The 27,705-nt window shown below is 40.9% G+C and overlaps 1 protein-coding gene across 2 annotated transcripts in view; it reads right to left on the reverse strand.

The window, feature by feature from the left end:
* Positions 1–27,705, reverse strand: part of LOC126161634 (trithorax group protein osa-like) — a 98,985-nt gene that overhangs the window by 40,482 nt on the left and 30,798 nt on the right. The window contains exons 4-5 of one of the 2 annotated variants that reach the window (XM_049917594.1): positions 4,869–5,058; positions 4,543–4,649 (exon numbers count right to left, since the gene is read on the reverse strand). In XM_049917594.1, coding sequence (XP_049773551.1) covers positions 4,543–4,649; positions 4,869–5,058 — 297 coding nt within the window. Of the gene's footprint in view, positions 1–4,542; positions 4,650–4,868; positions 5,077–27,705 lie in introns of both variants that reach the window. The other variant, XM_049917593.1, reaches the window with a different exon arrangement.

Genomic DNA, 27,705 nt, shown 5'->3' on the forward strand with positions numbered 1-27,705 from the left:
CATTTGACATGTTGTGCACTGTGCTGCGAACTGTGAATCGTTTTGTTCAAAACTGTGTTTAATGGTGTGTGAGGCCTAAGATTCCAACATTTAATTTGGAGCCAAAGTAATAAAACATAGTCTTGATGTTCAAATACACTAATGAGCAGTTGCCACTTTTAGAAGTGAAGATCTCTGTTCATAGCATTGATCCAACTTATCCCATCTTGCACATTTAGGAAACAGTTCAAATCCTTTATTTACTGTGTGTTTAATTACCAAACAACATGCCAGAGAAGCTGTTAATTAATTTCTATTTTAGTAATTAATTTTCCAAATCAACGAAACTGCCATCACCATCTAGCTCCACCTCAGCAATATTCACAAACAGCAGAGCATCACTGTATGGAACCATGTAGTCTTCACAACATAGGCTACACCTGCTACTCACCTATCACCAATCCATCACCATTTGTGTTGCTGTTTTTGCACAAAACAAACCCTTAACTGAACATCATATAAAATTGCACCAAATGTACAGGACAGTATCAATATTGCTTCAGACGATAACTGCCCATTTGCATCGCTCTGATTTATCTTGCTGTTAGAACTTTACAGTCAACATAAAGTAGCAGTGTGAACATTACAGTTTATGAAAGATGGTACCTTCACTTTTCATTAGAACACTACATTGCTATTTAAAGAAATACCTGCAAATTAATTTGTAAGCAATATGAAAGATTACATGAATTTACTGTAACTCACAAGTTTAAAACTGAGTCTGTAGTGAAACAGAGCAGTAGACTCCATTCAGTTGACTGCTACCTCTAACTGAGACTTCATACAACAGTGCTATTATTAAGCATTACATTCAAGTATTAGTCAGTTTTACAAATCATTGAACTCCAGTTATGGTTCACATCCCTATATGCCATGAGCCTGTACAGCAATTAACATTTTTTCATAATAATCAGTATAAATGTTTGCTGTAGTGATCTGTTAACATACACCACGTGATCAAAAGTATCTGGACACCTGGCTGAAAATGACTTAAAAGTTTGTGGCGCCCTCCACGGGTAATGTTGGAATTCAATATGGTGTTGGCCCACTCTTAGGCTTGATGACAGCTTCCACTCTCACAGGTGTATGTTCAATCAGGTGTTGGAAGGTTTCTTGGGGAATGGCACCACATTCTTCATAGAGTGCTGCACTGAGGTGAGGTATCGATGTTGGTCGGTGAGGGCTGGCATGAAGTCGGCGGTCGGCGTTCCAAAACATCCCAAAGGTGTTCTATAGCATTCAGGTCAGGACTCTGCGCAGGCCTGTCCATTACAGGGATGTTATTGTTGTGTAACCACTATGCCACTGGCTGGGCGTTATGAACAACTGCTCGATCATGTTGAAAGATGCAATCGCCAACCCCGAATTGCTCTTCAACAGTGGGAAGCAAGAAGGTGTTTAAAACAGCAACGTACACCAGTGCTATGATAGTGCCACACAAAACAATGAGAGGTGTAAAAAAAATAAAATAAAATAAAAAAAACATGACCACACCATAACACCACTGCCTCTGAATTTTACTGTTGGCACTACACATGCTGGCAGATGACGTTCACTGGGAATTTGCCACACCCACACCCGACCATCGGATCGCCACACTACGTACCGTGATACGTCACTCCACATAACACTTTTCCACTGTTCAATCAACCAATGTTTATGCTTCTTACACCAAGCGAGGTGTCGTTTGGCATTTACCGCGTGATGTGTGGCTTATGAGCAGCCGCTCAACCATGAAATCCAAGTTTTTTCACCTCCCGCCAAACTGTCATAGTATTTGCAGTGGATCCTAATGCAGTTTGTAATTCCTGTGTGATGGTCTGCATATATGTCTGCCTATTACACATTATGACTCTCTTCAACTGTCGGCAGTCTCTGTCAGTCAACAGACGAGGTCGGCCTGTACGCTTTGTGCTGTACGTGTCCCTTCACGTTTCTACTTCACTATCACATTGGAAACAGTGGACCTAGGGATGTTTAGGAGTGTGGAAATCTAACATACAGATGTATGATGCAAGTGATACCCAATCACCTGACCATGTTCGAAGTCCTTGAGTCCCGCAGAATGCCCCAGTCTGCTCTCTCACGATGTCTAATGACTACTGACATCACTAGTATGGAGTACCTAGCAGTAGGTGGCAGCACAATGCACTAAATATGGAAAATGTATGTTTTTGAGGGTGTGTACGTCAGCAAGCCTATTCTGTTCACCTATTCTGTGCATCATCACAGGGAAACATACTTGAGAAACTGGCATACATATCTACTTTCTATACCACACAGTTAACTGACAACAATTATCACTACAGCAGCACCTTCATTTCTCTGTTTGTGTGTTCCATTATATTCGTTGTTTTGTAAGTGTGGTTATGACAGTGTCCTTGTGTCACACTGATCATTTCAGTCGGGTGCAAGAAGAAAAGCTAGCTGTCACATATTTACATAAATTCATTCATTGAAGTTGGAAGCCTCCCACATTAAGCAGAATTTCACAGAAAGGGTGTGGCATCTCAAGTTATATTTGTTGAATAAGGTGGTGTACTGCTCGCGTTATAAATGGAGTCATCATGTATTTGCAATAGCGCAGAGTTTAAATATACAGTGTGGAGTGAATATTGACTTGACTCATGCTTCTTTATTACTGTTGGACAAGCAGGGTTTCCCCTTTATACAGGGTGTTACAAAAAGGTACGGCCAAACTTTCAGGAAACATTCCTCACACACAAATAAAGAAAAGATGTTATGTGGACATGTGTCCGAAAACGCTTAATTTCCATGTTAGAGCTCATTTTAGTTTCGTCAGTATGTACTGCTCAATGGAGCACGTTATCATGATTTCATACGGGATACTCTACCTGTGCTGCTAGAACATGTGCCTTTACAAGTACGACACAACACATGGTTCATGCACGATGGAGCTCCTGCACATTTCAGTCGAAGTGTTCGTACGCTTCTCAACAACAGATTCAGTGACCGATGAATTGGTAGAGGCGGACCAATTCCATGGCCTCCATGCTCTCATGACCTCAACCCTCTTGACTTTCATTTATGGGGGCATTAGAAAGATCTTATCTACGCAAGCCCGTTACGAAATATAGAGACTCTTCGTGCTCGTATTGTGGACGGCTGTGATACAATACGCCATTCTCCAAGGCTGCATCAGCGCGTCAGGGATTCCATGCGATGGAGGGTGGATGCATGTATCCTCGCTAACGGAGGACATTTTGAACATTTCCTGTAACAAAGTGTTTGAAGTCACGCTGGTACGTTCTGTTGCTGTGTGTTTCCATTCCATGATTAATGTGATTTGAAGAGAAGTAATAAAATGAGCTCCAACATGGAAAGTAGGCGTTTCTGGACAAATGTCCATATAAGATATTTTCTTTCTTTGTGTGTGAGGAATGTTTCCTGAAAGTTTGGCCGTACCTTTTTGTAACACCCTGTATACAAAGCTGGAGTACTATTCAATATCGGAGAGCCTTGGCAATACAGACGACTTCAGAAGGCGAAAATGAAGGTGGACTGAGGTGTGAATTGAATTTCTGTTAGGGAGGGCATTGGACTAGGGTAATCTGTGCAGCTGTGTTAGCCGCAGTGCTAGGGTGGCGACGTGGATAACACATCTGCCTAGTAAGTATGAAACCTGGGTTAAAGTTCTGACCTTAGCACAAATTTTAATTCGTCACTTCAGCTTGTATCTTATTCAATATAAAGCTGAGACTCCATGTCTCTAGGAAAATGGTGGCCTGGAAATGTGTACAGGCACTTTTCTATAGTGAATATTGTTTTTTTGGGTGAAGAGTATAATGATGGTGAGTCTTTATGGGTTGTACGACTGTAGGAGGATGCAAGATGACTTGGAAAGAAATTTAGTTGATGTGATGAATGGCAGCTAGCTATAAAAGTACAAAAACGCTAGTTAATACAGATAGGCAGGAAAAACAGATCTGTAAAGTTTGAATACAGCATTAGTAGTGTGCTGCTTGATACAGTTCTGTTGATTAAATATATAGTTGTAATGTGGCAAAGCGAAATGAAACGGAACGAGCACATAAGGATAGTAGTAGAAAAGTCAAATGGGCGATATCAATATACTGGGAGAATTTTAGTAAAGGGGAACACATATAGGGCACTAGTTTGTAACTAAAATAATTTAACAATATAAATGTTTGAAATTTTTTTACAACTTTAAGAAAAGAAGAAAAACAAATTTATAATAATGTTACGGTGTTCTGTCATTCAATTTACAGAGATTTAAACTTTTAAAAAAGGTAGATTAACATGGAAAGGAAATGTATGTTAGTGAAAAGTTTAATCAAATCTAGAAACATAACTACCCTGGCTCCACAACATGGAAGTCCACCTTCTCAAATCCTGTCCCATTTCTGTTATCAAGAAAGAAATACAGATAATTTTGTTAGACCTATACTGCTGCTGATGTTACAGCTGTGATTGTTTGAGTCACAAAATTAAATCGGTCACTTACAATATACGTATCTTTACCTGTGGGGGACCCTGAGACTGGTTTGCATACTGTCCTGGATAGCCCTGCGGTCCCTGCTGAGGATAAGCTCCTCGATACTGTTGTGGTCCGGATGTTGCTCCAGGTCCTATAAGTGTAATTTCCAATAGAAGAAAGTATGATTCACAGAGCAAGCAAGGAAACTAAATATGAGGAAGTTAGTGTATCTAGCTTTTAGTAAAAGTGTAATAATCTTACCTGAAGCTTCTCAGGAATGACAAGCAAAAATTAAAAGGAGAAGATTTAAAATAAGAAACTTGATACATATTAATTAGTACAAAGAAAAGACATATAATACTATGCTTACGCTGGGGCATCGCTTGCTGCGATGGCATCATCTGACCTCTGTAGCCTCCCTGCTGCTGTGGGAAAGCCTGCATAGGCCCTTGTGTATTTGGAGGCATCTCACCACTCGGTGTTGGTGAGGGACCACCAGGTCCACCAGGTCCACCTGGCCCACCTGGCTGCCCTGAAGGTGGTGGTCCATGCATGCCATGCTGTGGAGCACCTGGAGGCTATAGATACATTAAAAAATATTTCCTTACAACTCAGAAAAAGTAAGGTTTACTGTGTTGATGCTAAATGGACACTATCCTTCACAAAATGTAGCTGATAATACCGTGTACATTTAACAATGTGTTTTATGGATGTGGCTTAGTCCTGCTTCTGAACAACATTGAATCCATATATATTATAAAAATGGATGTACATACATATGTATATGTGTACATATCTTCCACATCTACTATTAAACCACTGCACCGATTTCAATCAAACTTGGCGCACTTATCACTTATTTTTGGAGACAATCAGTGTAAGAATAAGAATGATCTATCTATTATAGGGGCGGGGTGGGTATGAAAAAGCAGCAATGGCCCATGACGTGTGAGTATCTATACTCTATTCACCCAGTATTTGAGAATGAGAGCACTTAGTGACTTGCAACAAACTTAAAATAATTACAAATCGTTACAAAGCTTTTTCTGACAACCATCACAAAATGAAGAAAGGAAAAAAAGTTTGTCATTTGCTACATTTTTGCTGTTCATGCAGTAAAAGTGCTGCATGAAACACGATATCTGATATGACATTATAAACACAGAGATGCATGAAAAACTGTCACATCATGCATTACATTTAAATTTATTACTTCTTAGCTACTAACACTATTCGTAACACATTTTGCAGACTGTATCCCCATATTCTGTTGAATGTACCTACGAAAATGTACCACTGTATGACACATAGTTCAAGAGATATGACATCATATACTGAGATGCACGAAAAGCTGCTGCATCAAACATAATGTTTTAATTTATTACTTCTTTATTACTAATGTTATTCACAACACATTTTGCAAACAGTTTCCACATACATTTCTGAATGTACTTACAAAAATATATATAGTACTACAACACACAGTTTAGGAGATACACTGTCACAAACATCGAGCTGCATGAAAATAAAACTGCAGGGCAAAATTGCTGGAGATACAGGTAAATACATGCACAAATACATGTACAAATACATGTACAAATACATATGAAATACACCTGACATGCATGTACGAGGGTAGTCCCAAAAGAGTAACGTCTCCTATTTTTTTAAATTACATAGACCTGTTTATTTCTACAATGGTTTACATCAGTTGACAGCTTGAACACTTACCTATTTTTTGACATAATCACCATTTCTGTTGACGCATTTTTGTAGACCCTGTGGCAGTTTTTGTGTGCCCATGTCATACCAGCTCGCCAGTATGCTGTTCAGAATGTTATGAACCTCTTCTTTCACCTTGTCGTCAGAGCTGAATCGCTTTCCAGCTAAATGTTCTTTTAACTTAGGGAACAGGTCAGGACTACAGCGTGGGTGGGTGATTATGTTCCACTGAAACTGTTGCAGGAGAGCAACGGTTTGCCGAGCGATGTGTGGCTAGCATTCTCATGAAGAATGTGTATGCCCTTGCTCAACATTCCTCTTCTCCAGTTCTGAATTGCCCGTTTGAGTTTTTTCAGTCTCACAGTGCCTATCAGTGTTAATTGTGGTCACAGTGGGCATTAAGTTGACCAACAATACCCCTTTCCACCAGCCGTGGTGGCTGAGCGGTTCTAGGCACTTCAGTCTGGAACCGCGCGTCCCCTACGGTCACAGGTTCGAATCCTGCCTCGAGTATGGATGTGTGTGATGTCCTTAGGTTAGTTAGGATTAAGTAGTTCTAAGTTCTAGGGGACTGATGACCTCAGATGTTAAGTCCCATAGTGCTCAGAGCCATTTGAGCCAATACACCTTTCCAATCCCAAAAAACGGTTTTCATGACTTTACCAGCAGACTGCCTTTGTTTTAATTTCCGCAGCTTTGGCGAAGAAGGATGCCACCACTGGCATGAATGTTGCTTGGTCTCAGGTGTAAAGTGGTATGCCCAGGTTTCGTCACCCGTGACAATTGAATCCTCAAAGTTATCCTGTTCCCCTATTCAGCTGTAAGGTGGTGAAGTATGTGCAGGAAGCATCAACTCAGTGCCACATGTAGTCCTCAATCAGCATGCGTGGCACCCATCCTGTGCACACCTTCTGGTAGTTCAATGTTTCCATTAAAATTCTGTGAGTGGTGCTTCAGGAAACCTCAGGAACCAACGTGCAGAGATCATCCATGGTGATACGCCGATCTTCACGCGTGCTTTGCTCAACCTTCAACACAGTCTCCTCAGAAATTGACGGTCTCCCGCTCCTTTGTTCATTGTGTATTTCGGTCTGACCAGCTGCAAACTCTGTACACCACTTATGAACATTTTTGACATCCATGCACGACTCACCACACACTTCCGTCAACTGGCGATGGATATCAATCGGCGCAGTGCCCTTTGCGTTCAAAAACCAAATAACTGCGTGCAATTCGCACTTGGCGGTAACATCCAATGGGAGCTCCATTCTCAATGGCTGCCAAGCCAAGACTGAGTGCCTCAGTGCGGCATGTGCATGTTTACACACAGTGTGTGAAGCATTCTTCATAACAGAGTGACCAACTGCCACACAAACAGAGTTCTGTACTTGTAAAAAAATAGGAGACCTAACTTTTGAGATTACCCTCATAGGTGAGCAATAGCGTGGGTAGAAAGCTCATCCTAAAACCCTGGAATGATTTCAGCCAAATTTTGTACACAGATTAGTTACAATGTGGAAAGAAATACAATGGTACTGAGAACCAATAGCACCCTACTGGGGTGGGGGTGACAACGTGGAGAAAGAAGAGCGAAGGATGGACACAGATAGAGGAAGTAGGAGATAAGACAGATAAGGGAGTGGGTAAAGGACAGAGAAAGGGGAGAGGAGGACATGGACAGAGAGATGGGACAGGAGGAGATGGACAGAGAGAGACGAGAGGAGAAGATTGACAGAGAGAGGAGTAGGAGGGAATGTACAGAGGGCTAGGAGGACATGGACAAAGGGGGGACAAGCAGATGGACAGAGAGAGGGGTAGGAGGAGATTGACAGAGTGATGGGTAGGAAGAGCTGGACAGACAGTGGGAGGTGAAGGAGATGGACATAGAGGGGGAGTGGAGGAGATGGACAGAGTGAGGAGGAAGGAGACGATTGGAATAAATACATATCCGAGCAACATTGGATACTCAGCATGTGTCAAATAGGCAGAAAGAAGATGTCTACAAACATTACATGAAAACTGAGTATGTGCTGTCCAATATATCTGCAACAATGAAATAAAAACCACATATAACAACACGCTTGTATCATTCAATGGAAGTGCAGTGATATATCTGTATTGGTCCTGACTCATGTCTTGCAGTTGTTGTCTTATCACGGTACATCTCTTTCACCCAGTTTATGACATATTGGACGAGTTTCCATACAATGCTCCCAACAACATGTAACAATCAATCAAATAAGTCAAGTCAGTCAGCATAATTTGTGAAAATGGCTTACATATAGTTCCAATGATTTATGCATCTCGCTGCTAAAAACTGTTCTGGAACTGACTTTCAATACTACTTCACGTTAACCGATTCTATAGTAACAAACAAGTACAAAAACAGAATGAGTAAGGACAAAACATATAAACTTAGCTATATTTCACAACTATGTGTATTCATCTGTTGCACTAATATATTTCCGTACTGCATAAACAACATTGTTTCTACTACTTCTTGTTTTGTACAGGCCCACTAAGGACCATGACGTTCAACCAGCGTGTTTGGAGTGGTTTTGATATTCATTCAGCAGCTGCACACTCTCTCTGTGTTATTTCATCACTTCCTTCGTCCAGAGGACACCTGTCTTCTTTCTTGGTAATTAGCCCTGGAACTTCACTTGCTTGAGCATTCTCCCACAAGGTGTCCAGTCTTTTAAGTATCTGTCTGTACTTCCCAATTCCTGCAGATCTTTATCACTTCCATCAACCATGGTGACTCAGTCTTCCGCTTTTGCCAATATGCGAGAAGCCGAATGATTAACCTGCTGGGACGCATGCTGTAGACACGTCCACGTAAGTTGAGACATTTCTTCCTTGTCATGTCCACAATTTTTTCACAGTATTTGTAGAGCTCCTGGTCTGGTCATCCTTTATATAAGGTACATCAAAAAGAATAATTCCATTTGGCACGACTATATTTCTGAAGTTAATAAACATATATAATGAATTTTGTTTTTTGATGAGCAGGCAACTCAAAAGCTGTTTTCACATCTTTTCATAGGTGTTCAATACACCTCTCCTTGAGATGCATGGTATATGTCAATGCAGTATTCAAATTGTTCCCGCAATGCAGTGAGCATGTCTTGAGTTACAGCTTTCACAATTGCTGTTATGCAATGTCTCAGTTCATTCATTGTTGTTGGTAATGGAGACACAGAGAGTCTTTTCATTTGGTCCAGTGCGACCGATCCATCGTTCAGTAATCCTTCGGTTTAAAAATTCCCGCACTTCCAGATTCCAGTGTGGCGGTGCCCCATCCTGTTGGTAAATAACATCTTTCGAATTGGTCTCCAACTATGGGAAAATAAAGTTCTCAAGCATATTGAGATATGTGCTTCCTGTAGCAGTGTTCTCTGCAAAGAAAAATGGACCATACACCTTTTCCTGTGAAACTGCACAAAACACATTAAATTTTGGAGAGTCGCTCTCATGCTGTGCAACTACATGTAGTCGTTCTGTACCCCATATTCTCACATTTTGTATGGTTTCATGTGTATATGTTGATGCAACACACGCCAGACAGACATTGGGGGCACGTTGAGCTGTCGAGCTGCATGGTAAACGAATTTCTGGAGACTTCTTGTGAAATTATGACAGATGCATTCGATGTCTGTGTCAGATACTTGTGGACGGCCTGGCGGTTTCCTTTACACAAACAACCTACCGTATTTACTCGAATCTAAGCTGCACTTTTTTTCCAGTTTTTCTGATCCAAAAAACCGGCTGCGGCTTAGAATCGAGTACAAAGTACGCGGAAGTTTTGAAAAATGTTGGTAGGTGCTGCCATAACTAACTTCTGCTGTCGAATATATGTAGCGCTACACAGGCATGCTTTGCAGGCACAAAGATAAATACTGGCGCCAAAACCTCTGCGTCAGTAAATAAATTTTAAAGAAAGGTGGCAGACGAGCGTTTTTCTCCATCCCGAGTTTCGACCACTGCATTCATTATCCAACGAAGTAAATACAAATTCCACATTGTTCATCTTTGAATGCAGCAGCATTTCAATATACTACGAAAATCCGACTGGCAAGACTGTTTGGGATGTTTGTCAATATGGCCAACTCTACGTTCTGAATTCTTTCCTACCTGTGAGAAGAGATGATGATGTTTGGTTTGTGGGGCGCTCAACAGCGCGGTTATCAGCGCCCGTACAATTTCCCAACCTTCGCTCAGTCCAATTTTTGCCACTTTTCTGGATGATGATGAAATGATGAGGACAACACAAACACCCAGTCATCTCGAGGCAGGTGAAAATCCCTGACCCCGCCGGGAATCGAACCCGGGACCCCGTGCTCGGGAAGCGAGAACGCTACCGCGAGACCACGAGCGGCGGACATGAGAAGAGATGGTTGCTAATAGGAACGTTTATGAATTGTGAACCACATGCAGTATTCTCTTCACCATAAGAATAATATGAATATAAACATTTTGCCATGTATTCTTTCGTGTTTGCTGCTACCTCATTTAAATCCTGTCTGCCTAATAAACTACGAAACTAGAGTGAGACAACAGCAAACACGCAAGAATATACATATCATGTCCTGTTTATATTCATATTATTCTTATGCCTAATAGTGATATAGTCAGAAACGAAGCACGGCAATTGACTAGATTTTTAAATCTAAGATGACTAATTTCTGTGCAGAATGTAATGTACTATAGAGGTGTCTGCAAAGATTTTCAAACGGAGAAAAATTTTCGCTAAACTCTCGTTCAGAACATCTCCTATCATACACAGTCTATTATTTGGTTCTTGTTGATCATTATCAAAGAAAGCAGTGGTGTACGTAATAACAAATAGCAGTCTCTTGCCATTGTTTCGCTAATGAGACGATTCCTCTCTCTCTCTCTTTTTAAAAAGCGGCAGTAGCGTGCACAAAAGCAAGCCATGCCGTGAGCGGCGACAGGTTCGTAAACACTCATTATCAGAATGCTACAAACAATGCATGAAACAGTACAGTACTGCATTTTCAGCTTAGAGTGACGTAAAAACCTATAACAAAGAGAACGGCACTTGTCAGATCAAAGAAAAATAAGCAATTGATTCAAACCAGACGAAGCATGTGAAAAAGGAAGGGTACCCGTGTAAATACGGACGGAGCACCTGACGCATAGCAATGGCTATCTGGTAAAGCGTAACTGCTAAGCTTACGATTCAAACCAAACTACTGTAGCTGTATCGTCATTCGTTCGACCTAATTGTGTCTCATATTACAATGGACCAACTTTGTTTCAATTTGGAGGTATGGCCTAAAACTTTTCTCTCCCCTTGAATTTCGAGTCTCAAATTTCAGGTGCGGCTTAAATTCGGGAAATTTTTTTTCCCTTGATTTCGAGTCTCATTTTTCAGGTGCGGCTTAGATTCGAGTGCAGCTAAGATTCGTGTGCGGCTAAGATCCGAGTAAATATGGTATTTCTCGGACTTGTTCATCCCATCATCTAATGTTCATTGCCGTAGGAGGATCCACACCATGCTTCATATGAAAAGTCATGTTGAACAGTTATTACTGACCCGCACTGTGCAAAATGTACAAAACAAAATGCTTTCTGCTGTCCCAACATTATTTTTACTAGAACTGAAGTGGGCGCACACTGCTGCTACCTAGTTGAAACCATGTAAAACTGAGAGTTTGCTCTTTCCAATAGTACATTGTTCATGCACATACCTCAAATAACATAATAGTTAAGATTTTTTAAAATTGGATGTTTCTTTTTGATGCACCCTGTATTTGCCGTCTTCTCTGACTAGTCCCAGTATCTCTTTCTCTCCTGGATTTCACGTATATCTGTGAGACCCTCCCTGTTCACTACTACACAGTCTGGAACGTACAGGGTTTCACGGTGGATAACATAGTGCTTCATTTTTATGAGAGAGATTTTTTTGTTATAAGTGCTCTTATTCAGCTGTTAGGCCAGTTACAGCTTGTTTGCTTATGTTGATAAAGTTATTCTTTTGAAAAGACTGGGGTCCAGCCATTCTCCCACATATTTAAATATGCTGCTTTTTGCCTTCTGCCTGCTTCAAGTGCAGTGTGCAAGGACAATCACTGCTGTTTGCGATGTAATTTGTCTTTTTAAAGTGACATGTTTAGTCCCACCTTTGCTGCTTGTTGTCTACTAAAATTGAGCTCGCTGAGGTTCTATTGAATTAGAGTGATGTGGCAGGTCATCAGCAAATTCCAGGAAATCAACATTGAGCCCACTGCACTTGTGCCTGAGAGAGATACTACTGGCAAGTCTCTGTCTAAATAACTCCTTCTAATCACTCTTTTATTATCTTCTCCAGTGCATGATTAAAGAGAAGAGGTGAGACACCATCTCCCTGTATTGATTTAAAAACTTCTTGAACGTGTTCCTCTGAACTCTACTTGTGATATAGTGTTGTCTTGCGGATAAGATTAAGGGCCTTCTGATTCAGTCATAGGTTTTACACAATCTTCATGAGAGTCATACAATTCTTCAAATCAATTCATCTTGGGTTTTCTGTGGAAATCTTTAGAACCTTACAATTTATTACTGAGTGGCAGTAATCTTTTTGTGGTTGGGATTCATCCTTTGACACGGCCATAGAAAAAAGCTTTTCTTTTCCAAATCGTGTCTGTAATGTTTTTCGATACACGTATGAAATCCAGTATTACAACACCTGCATTGTGTTTACTGTATAACTGGTGTCAAAATTTTCCTTGGTGTTTTTCATTCTATGATTTCCAGTGCTTCCATAATCACCATTTTGTTTAGAGCTATTCATTTTGTTGCATAAAAAGCTTCTGTGTGAAATGCTGTAGTGTAGTGTCTAAGTTTAGCATTGAGGGATACTGATTTTCTTATTAAATACATTCTTAGTCAGGTAATATGCTGTTTTCATCTTACTAACTCTTGCCTTAATGGCTTCTTTATCCAAAGCATACAGTTCAGTTACTTTTCCTAGATATTTGAATCTGGCAGTTCTCTCAATTTTATCATATTTTTTCTTCATTATCTTGGCACATCCTTAATGTTAGACATAAATTTCGTTTTCTCAAAGGCAATTTGTAAGCCTGCTTTTTCAGCTTGTTCTTTCAGCAATTCTATCTGTCAATTGGCTGTTTTCACTGAGTCTGATGAACAGATAGGGGCAAATCTGTTCTCAAAAAGATGTTTTCTTTCTTTCTAAAATCAGGCAGTTACTTACCAATTTGGATGTCAAGTTGTTGTTTTGCCTTAGTTACTTGTGTTTTTATAAGATTTTGTATGTAATCAATAGGAGACAAATGCCTCTGTAGTTGTTCACAATAGTTTTATCACCTGCTTTGTGCAATGAGTGGATCTAGACTGTCTTCCAGTCTTCAGGAATCTCTTGTGGTAAACAAATACTTTGGACAATTTCTGTTATTATGGGACCTTCCCCTGGTGCTTTATTGTTTTTGAGGGATCTGATGATTTCCTTCATTTTGCCTTTCAGTGTGTGATATGAAATCAGGTACTGAGAGTGAGTGACATTCACCTACTTTACTTATTTGTTGATAGTCCTCGGTGTCGACATACTGCGTTGCTATTCTGACTGAAAAGTGGGGGGTGGAAGTTCAACACTGACTACTGTAAATTATGTAGGCGACAGTTGCACTTCACAGTTCTTTATTTTCACTGTTCACAACCCCCCAATATAACACAGTTAATATGGCCAGTTCACTATTGGTTAACTTTTGATAAGCCTCATTAATAGTTTGCAGGCAAATGTCAGCATACCACTACAATAGTTTATCATTGGACATCTATGAGCAGTGAAACTCCAACCACACTGTTCTTGGAGAATAATACAGTTCGTGTGGCACTATTGAACAGACACTGTCATTATTTTAACACAGGGCCTATTTGTGTTACACTTATTTCACAGTTAAGTTGATGCATTGTTGTTGGAACTAACCAATACAGGTTTCTCATCTGAAAATCAGCCATGGACTGACTGTCTATGGACAAAAAATCAGGCCTTTATATATCCTCATAATAACAGGCACTGAAACTATACATTGTTCAATGTTAAAGTTACAGAAATTATAATTAAAACAGAACTCATTCAATTAACTGAATATATAAAAATATTCCTTCTTTTTAACAGTTTCTTCTACTGCATGTGTTAAGCCAAATTACTTGTTTAAATGATGAAATTAACATATATAGTTATACAAACAACACTTTTGACAAAACTGGTAATTACTTTGGAATTAATTAAGGGCTGGTTTTGCTAATATATTTTCGAATAGATCCAAATAAATACTTTAAGAATCCTAGTGGGCTTCTTCCAAATGTTTATAATTAGTTCACAATTTATATTTGTTTATAAGTTAACAATGGAATCTAAGCCATGAAACTGATTTCACCCTATAACAAAAGATATTAACTAGGAATAGTCAAAATAAATTAGGAACTTGAGTACATACACAAAACTAAGCACAAAATTAGATCTGGTGCTATATTTCTTAAACCTGAGGGCCAACATTTTTTTCTTTTAATGGAAATGCAGATTATACTCATGTATGCTAATGGTAATTAGTCAAAAATAAAATATGAATTTAAGGAGGCAGATGGCAAAACAAGAGAGGAAGTAAAAAGATCCCAGCTTGCTTCGTTACAAAGTTAAATTTGATTTAGGACTTAAAGAATTTAATAATTTTTAAAATACTTTGCTAAAATTTCACAGTTTTCTTGGTTGTTATGTGCCATTTTTCCATTTATGATCTTTGAAGCAAAGATTTGATAGAGATTATTTACTTATTTTGCTTTTGGAAGTCTTATAGAAATGTCTAACAATGTGAAAAGGATAGATTGTTACTTGCCACATACAGGATCCATTGTCACAGCCAGACACAACGAATGGACTGCTGAACTTTTAGTTTTCAGAAAAAAGTCATTCTTCAGAAACAGAAAACACTCACACTCATAAAGCATGACACACACACACATGACTACTGTCTACAATTGACCGGACCTGACCGCATCTGATGTGAGCAGCAATCCATGATGAGGGTAAGAAGCAGTCATGGGGTGGGGAAGGGAAGTGACAGCAGGGTAGGGGTGGATGAAGTGTGCGTGCAGCAGCAGCATGGTGGAGAGAGGGCAGAGCTGTTAGGCGCAGAGTTAGAAGGCTGTGCTGGGTGAGGGAAAAGGGGACACGACAAAAGAGACACAGAGATGACTAGTACGTGTATAGGTGGAACTGATGGCATTGGTAGTGCTAGAGTGAGAGCAGGAAAGGTGGTGAAGGACAGGGATTAGCAAAGGTTGGGGCCAGGGGACTTACAAGAAAGAAGTATACATAGTAGACAGGATATGTTCTAGTATTGTTCATTTTGTATTAATAGGTTTTCATTAAAATTTCTCTTGGTATTTCTGATGTTTGGCTGTCTCCTTCCTAGTTTCAAGGAACCTTGTTGACTTTATTCAATTTTTGCTATGCACTTTGTCTTCTTGTGACCGATTCATAACATTCCAAATTCCACCACGCATAACCCCCCCCCCCCCTTTTTTTTGTCCAGAGAACTGTTTCCTTTGCTGTGTGAACTAGAAATTGCTTCAGTTGCTAACAATTTTCTGGATTTTTGGTTTCCCATTTATCACTACAGTTCCTTCCTTGTTTGAAGTTTTCAATCTCGTATTTTTTTAGCCCACTTACACTATAATTTTCCAAGTAAAGTTACACCTAGATCCACACAAAATTTCTAAAGAAAAAAAAGGGCTACTTCAATTGTTATTTGATACGACCAAACTGGAAATACACAATGTGTAACTGTTTACTTTATTGGCTTCAGAAAAAATATTACTATTATTACTTCAAACTTCATTTTCAATGTCGATGGAATATTTATCTTCCTGTATTTTTATGGGGCATGGATTCATGATAGGTACATGACAGTATAAGTAACTGGGTGCATACTATAATACTAACTCTTGTAATCCCATCAGACAGCTGGATTGATCGCTCGACAGAATTAAGCATGCATGTAGCAAGGTTGCTAGGTTGTGTGGAAAGATGTATCTGCCAATGCCAGATCACATGGTAAAACACTTGTGGAAGATTTAATGGCTGCAGTGGACTGCCACCCTCTCAGTTGTCAATTTGCCGATTTTTACAGCAAACACTCCAGTGTATCTACTGATGATGACTCTGCCCAGTATGGTTTTCTCCTAATATGATTAGGACTCTGTTGTTACCCACTGGTGACACTTTGTTAGCAAACAGATTTGCCTGTCTGTCTTATGCGGGACTCTCCCCATTCACTGTTCCACCATTAATTATCCTTTAACTGAACAAACTAATGGCATATGGGTGCATCAAGGGAGTGGTTCATATCTGAGTGTTTCCCACTCGAATCTCCAGTGTTCTCAAATAGTGATGTGTGAGTTATTCAATAAACATTCAAAGTACTGTACTGGCCATGAGGTGGTATGTTTGCAGAATAGTCAGGAACTATTACTTTCTGTGCATTAATTGTAAATAGTAAGGCTTATTTTAAAAAATTCTGTGTTGTGGAAGAAGCAGTACAACAGTAGCTAGATAATTGCATTCCACCCCATGCTAGAATAGAGCTTGTCAGGTCGTTCTGCCGAGTGTTTCAACTACTATGGACCATCACTTTTGGAGCTCTGGAAATCACAGCTCAAGCTACAGCATAAGCCCTTACAGAAGCTGTTGGACCTTGCATGTCTACAATCGCTTCTTGCATTCCTGGCTTCCTAAGTGTTCAATGAAACTCAAGACGGCTGGGAAGTGTATCAAAAGCATTTAGCATTTCATTTACAGGCAGTAACATTAAGTGTCCAGAGTAACAAGCAAGCATTTCAGTTATCTAAAAACCCAAAGCTTTTGTCAAGCACAAGATGTAGTTGCCTACTTTATAATGATGTCCATCAACACAGTTTTCACCAGGGTCACACAGGAGATGTCTGTATGAGCCAGCCACGTAATCATTAGTCGAGTGCTCCAATGAAAATTAATGACATCATAGAATCAAGGGTAGCATAATGCTGCCTTATGCTGCTGGCAATGATTCATAGTACTCCCACATTATTCCTTCCTTATACTGGAGCCTCAGTCTCTATCATTAATCAGCCTATGTATCTCCAATTAGGATCTCCATCCTTAAAATCAGTAACAACTAAGCTGTGGATTTATGTTCATCACAAAATTCAAAAACAAGGCTCAATAAGAAACACAGTTATGAGAAACCAACAACTATTTATTTCATCATGGTGTGACAGCACAACACAAGACAGTTCAATACAGATACAAAAGAGGTCAGTTGGAGCTGACACATTACAATATAAAGGGAATTTGCCCACCAGGGGCCACTGGCTTCCTGCTGCAGGCAACTGAGCTGCCACCCATTGTCAGTGGTCTCTGGCAGAGGTGCCTGGAGCCGCTGAATGGCAGTGGTGGCAGATTTGTAGTAATGTGTGGGTTACTACACTCCTCCTTCCTTAAGAAAGGGGGACAGGGCGGCAGGGGGGGAGGGTTGGCTGGCTAGCTCCTCTCGGTGGCGCCCTGATGGTTGACGTGTTCAGATTGTTGGAAGCAGTTTCTCTGGGCACAAACAGGTTCCAGTCTGCACAAACTAGTGTATAGGGGCGGAAGTGGCATGAGCACTGGCATGTGCATCTTCCTCCCCGTCTCTTAGAGCAGATGGACAACCCTGGCACCGTGAAGGCAGGGGTCATGTTGACGTTGGTCCTGGCACTAGAGGTCATCGACTGGGGAGCTGCAGTGTCCTGAGGTACTGTAGACAGCAACAGCAGGAGGCTGGCAGGTACCAGCAGCAGGCATTGATCACAGTGTAGGCAGTGCTGACGTCACTGGGGGAGGTGTTGCATCAGTAGAGGAGGTGTCTGTCAGTGCACTGATGAAGCTGTGCCCCCACTCCCTGCCCCCTCCGCAAGAGCAGGGATGGCAAAGTTGCCGGGAGTCCAAGCTGTGTCACCCACATGTGGCTGGGCCAGCCACTTCTGGAGCAGCTGGAGACCAAGCCGGCATGATGGATGGGAACAGACTGGGTGGTGTGCTGCCCACAGTGAATGGCGGCAGCAGACGAGACAGTCAAGGCGCTGCCAGCGTTTTGTTCTATTAAAGGCTTGCCTTTAATGGTGGTTTTGGAGAATGGTCCTCAATTGAAGAGTTGGTGCAAGATGGGGTACCTCAAAAATCCACTAAAAACTGTTTATTGCACCTATACGTGCAATAAAATTAGTTGCATCTTTGATGCAAGAATGAAATAGATCTGCTGGAAACTGATGGTAATACATGTAATTAAAACTTTACTACCTCTTGCACTTGAGGCACCTTTAGGATGTACCTCCCTCTTGCCCAAAATGGTTCAGCAGTTGCTCAGGAGGGAGAAGCACATTCTGACTTTGCGCATGTTGCTTTGCTTTCTCCAGCAGCTAGTTGGAGAAATGGCAGTGGATGATAGTGATGTAAGTGAAGCTTATGCAGACTCAGGCAGTGAATTTATACCCAGTAATGATACTGAATGTTCACAGGAAAATATAAATGTGAGTCATCAAAGTGGTAGAAATCAATTTAGAAATCTAATGAAGCAGAAAAGGAATCTGAGGAAGCTGAAATATGCTGGACGTGAATGATATACAAGTGTCACTGGAAAAGTTGTACCAAGCAGGAAGCCTGCTCAAGACTGCAAGTGCAAGGGAAACTGCTTCTCAATACTTATGGATGATGAGAAAAGTGACATCTTGACATATTCTTGTGAAATAGAAACTCAAGGACAAGAAGATTCATATTTAAGTGCTCTAATAATGGTACATAGGAGTGTGAGGCACAGACTCACACAAGGGACAGGGGCTTGTCGAGCTTACAGTTTTGAGTATAAGGTACATGTGAAATGCAACACTTTCAGAAATGTAAGGCTATTTATATGTCGCTATGCAAAGTAGTGGAATTTCACACTATATTGTTTCTTTATAGGTTAGGATGGGAACAAAGGAATTTATGCTATGCAAGGCAGGATTCAGTTTAGTATATGGGATCAGCAAAAAGCATGTAGTGCACATTGTAAACATTACACCTCCACAGGACAAGAGCAGAAAACATGAAACCAGGCCCAGTGCCATCCCAGAAATCATCAGACAGCAGATAGACGGTCAAATTAAAATTGCAAATATGTCATGGACTGGCCACTGACAGAGGCCCTTACATTCTTCTCAGTTCTTACAGAACGACTCCAGTTGAGGTCAAGAGCCCGGTTGAACTCTTGCATGGCTTGCAGCAGCGAATGCTTCTCCATGTCTTGCACCCAGGCAGTGGTCCTGCAGTGGCACTGATGTCATAATGATCTGTGCCACAATCTCCTGTTAAGGCCTGAGCATCCAAATGCTACCTGCTTTGGAATCTGGGCACCATCCACAAATAGCACGGGTTTCTTCATGGTGTTCATTGACGAGTGTCTTGGGGCGCACAACTCCAATCACTTGCACCCTTGGGTGGGCACTGTCACCCTCTCAGCGGACAGCCATGCTAATGCCTCTTCCAGTGCTCAATTGCTCCAGAGGTGGCCCAGCCACAAAAGGGCGACACAGCTCGGCCTCACAACACCCTTGCCATGCCTGTTCCTGTGAAAGGGGGCTAGGGCATGGCTTCATGTGCACCAACTAGGGCCTCCTCCAATGACGCGCACTCCTCCTCCAGCAACACTGGGACTGCCTACACTGTGGACAGTACCTGCTGCTCTCCTGCCAGCACTGTCTACATTACTCTGGCCTCTGCAGCTCCCCAGCTCATGACCTCAAGCACAGGTTCCAATGTCAACATGACCCCTGCCTGCAGGTTGCCAGGGTTGTCCGCCCACTCTCAGGAAGGGGGAGGATGGCACCCATACCAGTGCTCACATTACTTCTGCCCCTAGATGCTAGTTCGTGCAGACCAGGACCCGTGCACGCCCAGAAAAACTGCTTCTGACACTACGGACATGTGAACCATTAGAATGTCAAAGAGGAGCTTGCCAGACCCTCCCCTCCCCTTTTGTAAGGAAGGAGGAGTGTACTAACCCACACATTACTACACATCTGCCACTACTGCCATTCACCTGTTCAGTGACTCCTGCCACCTTCACAGAGATCACCAACTGTGGATGGCACCTCAATCACCTGCAACAGGAAGTCAACAGTCCCTGGCAGTCAAATATCCTCTATATTGTAAAGAATCAACTCTGTCCAGCTTATTTTGTACCTGTACTGAACTATCTAAGTTGTGCTGTCACACTGTGACAAAATAAGTAGTCATTGGCTTCTCATAACCGTGTTTCTTATTGTGTTTGGCATTAGAACAACCATCTCATCAGCTATAGGCGCAGTCCAGATATCCATTAGATAAATTTTCTCCTTTTGCAGAAATGTGATTTTGCCATAGTATCAAGCACAAACGTTAACTCTTTTGTCCACTTCAACTTACTATACAAGCTGTTTGTAACCACAATATACGCAGTATAAAAGGACTTCAAATCTAGAAAAAAATTAGATTGTGTATGACCAGGAAGAAGCCTTGTGTAGTAAAGTTACACCCAAGCTTTTAACATTGCCTTGAATAAAGGTTTGTGGTCATCATTTATACAATGTTACGACAACAGCAAGGGAAATCCTTGGCATCATGAGTCATGGCTGGCATAGTAATGGCAAGATGTGCACAGAACATACAAATGAAACAGTACCAAGGATAAAACAATCTTCAAATAATTACAAGACATACAAAAGATGAAATTTATCAAACATGTGGTAGCCAAATTAGGGTTATTACAGAAGGAATAAAATAACAAGAACTATATAAAGGTTATAAATGTCAGACGGAGAGAAGGAAACATAGACTGGATAAGGCAAGAAGAAGGAAGGATGAAGAAATTATGTACATATCAAGAAAAACAATGGCAAAAGATTTTATGATAACCATCAACATCTTCAAAACTGGGAATTTCATTTAATGGTATCATCAGGAATAAATTCTGTCACCTCTTAATGCAATAAATTGAGAAATTGTATCCATCAGTGCTGTGAAAGTAATTACACTGAAAAAATATGGAAATAAGAAGGAGCAGTAGCAGAACAGATAAAAATAGAAAAGTAGTAGAATATCAAAAATGGTTACCATGAAGCAGCCAAAGTGATTCTACTTCCCTGGAAACAAAATGACACTTGCTGGATGAAACAAGGAGAGGGAGGGGGGGGGGGGGAGGAACAGACTACAACAGTCAAAGAGTGCATCTAGGTCAAAAGGAGTCTGCTAGTGTCAAATGTCAGCCTTAATTAGTTGAAGAAATATCTGTTGAAGTATTTTTTGAGCACAGCATTGTATGGTAGTAAATTAAAGACAATGAGAAAATTGGAAAAGAAGAGAATAAAAGTGTTTTAAATGACCTCAAGCACAGGTTCCAATGTCAACATGACCCCTGCCTGCAGGTTGCCAGGGTTGTCCGCCCACTCTCAGGAAGGGGGAGGATGGCACCCATACCAGTGCTCACATTACTTCTGCCCCTAGATGCTAGTTCGTGCAGACCAGGACCCGTGCACGCCCAGAAAAACTGCTTCTGACACTACGGACATGTGAACCATTAGAATGTCAAAGAGGAGCTTGCCAGACCCTCCCCTCCCCTTTTGTAAGGAAGGAGGAGTGTACTAACCCACACATTACTACACATCTGCCACTACTGCCATTCACCTGTTCAGTGACTCCTGCCACCTTCACAGAGATCACCAACTGTGGATGGCACCTCAATCACCTGCAACAGGAAGTCAACAGTCCCTGGCAGTCAAATATCCTCTATATTGTAAAGAATCAACTCTGTCCAGCTTATTTTGTACCTGTACTGAACTATCTAAGTTGTGCTGTCACACTGTGACAAAATAAGTAGTCATTGGCTTCTCATAACCGTGTTTCTTATTGTGTTTGGCATTAGAACAACCATCTCATCAGCTATAGGCGCAGTCCAGATATCCATTAGATAAATTTTCTCCTTTTGCAGAAATGTGATTTTGCCATAGTATCAAGCACAAACGTTAACTCTTTTGTCCACTTCAACTTACTATACAAGCTGTTTGTAACCACAATATACGCAGTATAAAAGGACTTCAAATCTAGAAAAAAATTAGATTGTGTATGACCAGGAAGAAGCCTTGTGTAGTAAAGTTACACCCAAGCTTTTAACATTGCCTTGAATAAAGGTTTGTGGTCATCATTTATACAATGTTACGACAACAGCAAGGGAAATCCTTGGCATCATGAGTCATGGCTGGCATAGTAATGGCAAGATGTGCACAGAACATACAAATGAAACAGTACCAAGGATAAAACAATCTTCAAATAATTACAAGACATACAAAAGATGAAATTTATCAAACATGTGGTAGCCAAATTAGGGTTATTACAGAAGGAATAAAATAACAAGAACTATATAAAGGTTATAAATGTCAGACGGAGAGAAGGAAACATAGACTGGATAAGGCAAGAAGAAGGAAGGATGAAGAAATTATGTACATATCAAGAAAAACAATGGCAAAAGATTTTATGATAACCATCAACATCTTCAAAACTGGGAATTTCATTTAATGGTATCATCAGGAATAAATTCTGTCACCTCTTAATGCAATAAATTGAGAAATTGTATCCATCAGTGCTGTGAAAGTAATTACACTGAAAAAATATGGAAATAAGAAGGAGCAGTAGCAGAACAGATAAAAATAGAAAAGTAGTAGAATATCAAAAATGGTTACCATGAAGCAGCCAAAGTGATTCTACTTCCCTGGAAACAAAATGACACTTGCTGGATGAAACAAGGAGAGGGAGGGGGGGGGGGGGGGGGGGGGAGGAACAGACTACAACAGTCAAAGAGTGCATCTAGGTCAAAAGGAGTCTGCTAGTGTCAAATGTCAGCCTTAATTAGTTGAAGAAATATCTGTTGAAGTATTTTTTGAGCACAGCATTGTATGGTAGTAAATTAAAGACAATGAGAAAATTGGAAAAGAAGAGAATAAAAGTGTTTTAAATGAGGTGCTATACAAGGACTTTGAAAATTAAAGGGAGTGAGGAGGTTACGTTCTTTGCAGAACCAGCAAAGAAAGAAATATATGGAAAACAATGTGAATAAGAAGGGACAGGATGACAAGGTATGTGATAAAACATCAGTTTCTAAGGTACTAGAGAGAGCAGCAGACAGTAAAAACTGCAGCGAAAGAAATTCAACAAATAACTGAGGACGAAGGATGCAAGTGCTATTCTAAGATAAACAGGTTCGAACAAGAGAGGAATACACGTCAAACCAGTAATCAGACCAATAACATAGTAATTTTTTAAATAAAAAAACTGCTTTAAACAGAATTTTTTTTAAAATTGGACTATAAAGTATAAAATAATTTTTCCTAGTCCCAAACAGCTTCTTAATTCTGTACACATAGTCCTGAAAATTTGTGATTGTGAATTTTTAATAGCTCTGAAAACAACTGTAAGATTTGAAAAGAAAACCATTGAGCACACGCAACTTATAATAGTATGGAGGTGAACTATTCATGTGTCAATTATGTACTGCATGCACCCCATGTTTTTCATAAAAACTCTTATGGGGATTTTTGTAGCTGTTAAATATACACAATCTCAAATTTTCAGGAGTATCTGTAAGGGATCAGGAATCTGTTTGGGGCTTAGAGAAATTATTTTGTACTTTTTAGTCCAAATTAAAAACATGTTGTATTAAAAACTTATTTTTATTCAATTAATTATTTTCTGCATTTTAGTCCTGTGTGGGTGAAATTTTTCAATTGATTTCAAACATTTTGAAGAGATTACAACGAAACATGTGACAAATTTCAGTTGTATTTCAGTTTGTCTTCACCTACGTCAACCAACACAGTGCTTCCTTGTATGCATATTTTGCAAAAGACTATGAAGGCGACAAGAGATTTGAGCTTACATGGAGGTGTAGCACCAATGGATCTTCCAACAACCCATTTGTGACTAGAACAAGAACAAAGGGGTAAATGGCAGTGGTACACAAAGTATCCTCCACCAAACACCAGATAAGAAAGTGAGTTAATACTGCATTGTCATCCAGTTCTGAGCTATGTTGAAAGTTTAAAGTTTCTAGATCAATGACATTAATTTAAAATCAACTGCAAAATCTCTACTGAACAGACAAACAGACAAGAAAGCCAGAGTTAAAAAAAAGAGTGATCGTATGGAATTTATACAGCAGTTGCATAATAACTGTGAAGTGGGACAGCACATGCTTCTTGCTGTTGTTAGCTTGAATGCAAGTGGGGGAAAACTTTTACACAAGTTTTGTCATTTCAATTTTATGACACATATACAGGTATGTTTACATAAAAATGAAGTAATATTTTAGTCTTTGGATGGACACAGCTGAGTTTTTAAATTTAAAATAAATAAAATAAAAAATAATAATTTAAAATAAATAAAAATAATTTTATTTAACTGTTTCAGTACATCAAGGAAGCTACAATGGCACTTGAAAATTAACACAAACAATTTTTTTCTCAAAACTTTAAAAAAGTACCAAATATATGGTTAAATTATCCACAGGATTTAGGAGTCCAGTCCAGTTGTATCTGCAGTACACATAATTGCTACCCTATTGAGGGAGGTCAACATTTTATTTTCAAATTTTTGCAGATGTGCTCTACCTAGAATGCTGTTGTTGATATCTTGGATGTAGACACCATTATACGAGACTTTGAGCACAACAATCCTTGAACCTCTATGATCATGAAAGTATGTAACAATTTTTAAAGGATGGGAATTGCAGCAGAAAGTCCAGACATGGTAATATCACTTCAGTAAATTCAGACTCCAACTGAATATTTCAAATCTGATACACATAAAAGGATAACATCATTAGGAATATGACAGAACTAAATAATCACACTAGCCTGGCTGTGATGGCGAGAGTTCACTGGGGCACTGTGTGACAAACAGCACACTCTTGATAACTTTTTAAAGGTTATTTGGCTTTGCACATTATACAAGTCAATGGAATAATGTAACATAAAAAAAAGAACTGTGCATTGCAGTGCTTATTCTAATCAGAAAATAACCTAAAACATTAAATTTAGAGTGTCTGTGTAAATACTCTTCAATGGAGTAGAAGGAGATACCCTACAGAAAGTTCATTAATTTACTCTTAAACTACACCACATTACATTGAGGTGACAGAAGTCATGGAATAGCAATATGCAGATACGTAGATAGTGGCACGTACACAACATACAAAAGGGCAGTGCACTGTTGGAGCTGTCATTTGTACTCAGGCGATACACGTGAAGGGCTTTCCAATGCTATTATGGCTGTACAATTGGAATTAGCAGACTTTGAACATGGAATGGTAATTTTACAATATCAGAGAAGGAAAGTTGCTACTAACCATATAGCAGAGATGCTGAGTCGCAATAAGCACAGCAAAAAGATTCACACAGTTATAGCTTTCAGCCATTAAGGCCTGTGTCAGCAGCACACACACACACACACACACACACACACACACACACACACAAAACTTGCACACACGCCTGCAGTCTCAGAGAGCTGAAACCACACTGCGAGCAGCAGCACCAGTGCATGATGGGAGTGGCGACTGGGTGGGAGTAAGGAGGAGGCTGGGACGGGGAGGGGTAGTATGGTGGGAGTGGCAGACAGTAAAGTGTTGCAGTTTAGACGGAGGGTAGGAGAGAAGGTGTGGAGGGGGAAGGGGTAAGTAGTGGAAAGGAGAGAAATAAAAAGAAATTAAAAGACTGGGTGTGGCGGTGAAATGACAGCTGTGTAGTGCTGGAATGGGAATAGGGAGGGGGCTGGATGGGTGAAGACAGTGACTAATGAAGGTTGAGCCCACGAGGGTTACAGGAACAAAGGATATATTGTAGGGAAAGTTCCCACCTGCACAATTCACAAAAGCTGGTGTTGGTGGGAAGGATTCTTAGGGCACAGGCTGTGAAGCAGTCATTGAGATGAGGGATATTATGTTTGGGCACGTGTTCAGCAACAGGGTGGTCCACTTGTTTTTTGGCCACAGTTTGTCGGTGGCCGTACATGCGGACAGACAGCTTGTTGGTTGTCATGCCCACATAGAATGCAGCACAATGGTTGCAGCTTAGCTTCTAAATCACATGACTGGTTTCCAGGTAGCCTTGCCTTTGATGGGATAGGTGATGTTAGTGATCGGACTGGAGTAGGAGGATGTATGGGACAGGTCTTGCATCTAGGTCTCTTACAGGGGTATGCGCCATGATGTGAGGGATTGGGAGCAGGGGTTGTGTAAAGATGGATGAGTATATTGTGTAGGTTTGGTGGATGGCGGAATACCACGGTAGGAGGGGTGGGAAGGGTAGTGGGCAGGACATTTCTCATTTCAGGGCACGACGAGAGGTAATCGAAACCCTGGCAGAGAATCTAATGCAGTTGCTCCAGTCCTGGATGGTACTGAGTTACGAGGGGAATGCTCCTCTGTGGCCGGACTGTGGGACTTTGGGAGGTGGTGGGAGACTGGAAAGATAAGGCAGGGGAGATTTGTTTTTGTACAAGGATTACGTTCAATGAAGGCTTCAGTGAGACCCTCAGTATATTTTGAGAGGGACTGCTCGTCACTGCAGATGTGACGACCACGGGTGACTATGCTATACGGAACGGACTTCTTGATATGGAATGGGTGGCAGCTGTCGAAGTGGAGTTATTGCTGGTGGTTAGCAGGTTTGATATGGATGGAGGTACTGATGTAGCCATCTCTGAGGTGAAGGTCAACATATAGGAAGGCGGCTTGTTTGGTTGAGTAGGACCAGGTGAAGTAAATGGGGGAGAAGTTGTTGAGGTTCTGGAGGAATGTGAATAAGGTGTCCTCACCTTCAATCCAGATAGCAAAGATGTCATCAATGAATCTGAACCAGTTGAGTGGTTTAGGATTCTGGGTTTTTAGGAAGGATTTCTCTAGATGGCCCATGAATAGGTTAGCACAGGATGGTGCCATGGAATAGGTTAGCACAGGATGGTGCCATGGAATAGGTTAGCACAGGATGGTGTCATGCGGGGGCCCATAGCAGTACCGCGGATTTGTTTGTAGGTAATGCCTTTCCGCTACTTACCCCCCCCCCCCCCCCCCCCGCCCACCTTCTCTCCTGCCCTCCGCCTAAACTGCAACATTTCATTGTCCGCCACTCCCACCATACTATCCCCCCCTCCCCATCCCAGCCCCCTCCTTACCCCCACCCAGTCGCCACTCCCATCATGCACTGGTGCTGCTACTCGCAGTGTGGTTTCAGCTCTCTGAGACTGCAGACATGTGTGCAAGTTGTGTGTGTGTGTGTGTGTGTGTGTGTGTGTGTGTGTGTGTGTGTGTGTGTGTCCACTGCTGACAAAGGCCTTAATGGCCGAAAGCTATAATTGTGTGACATTACCTCCAGCACGGATA

This window comes from Schistocerca cancellata, chromosome 2, assembly GCF_023864275.1.
Source record: "Schistocerca cancellata isolate TAMUIC-IGC-003103 chromosome 2, iqSchCanc2.1, whole genome shotgun sequence".
Lineage (NCBI taxonomy): Eukaryota > Metazoa > Arthropoda > Insecta > Orthoptera > Acrididae > Schistocerca > Schistocerca cancellata.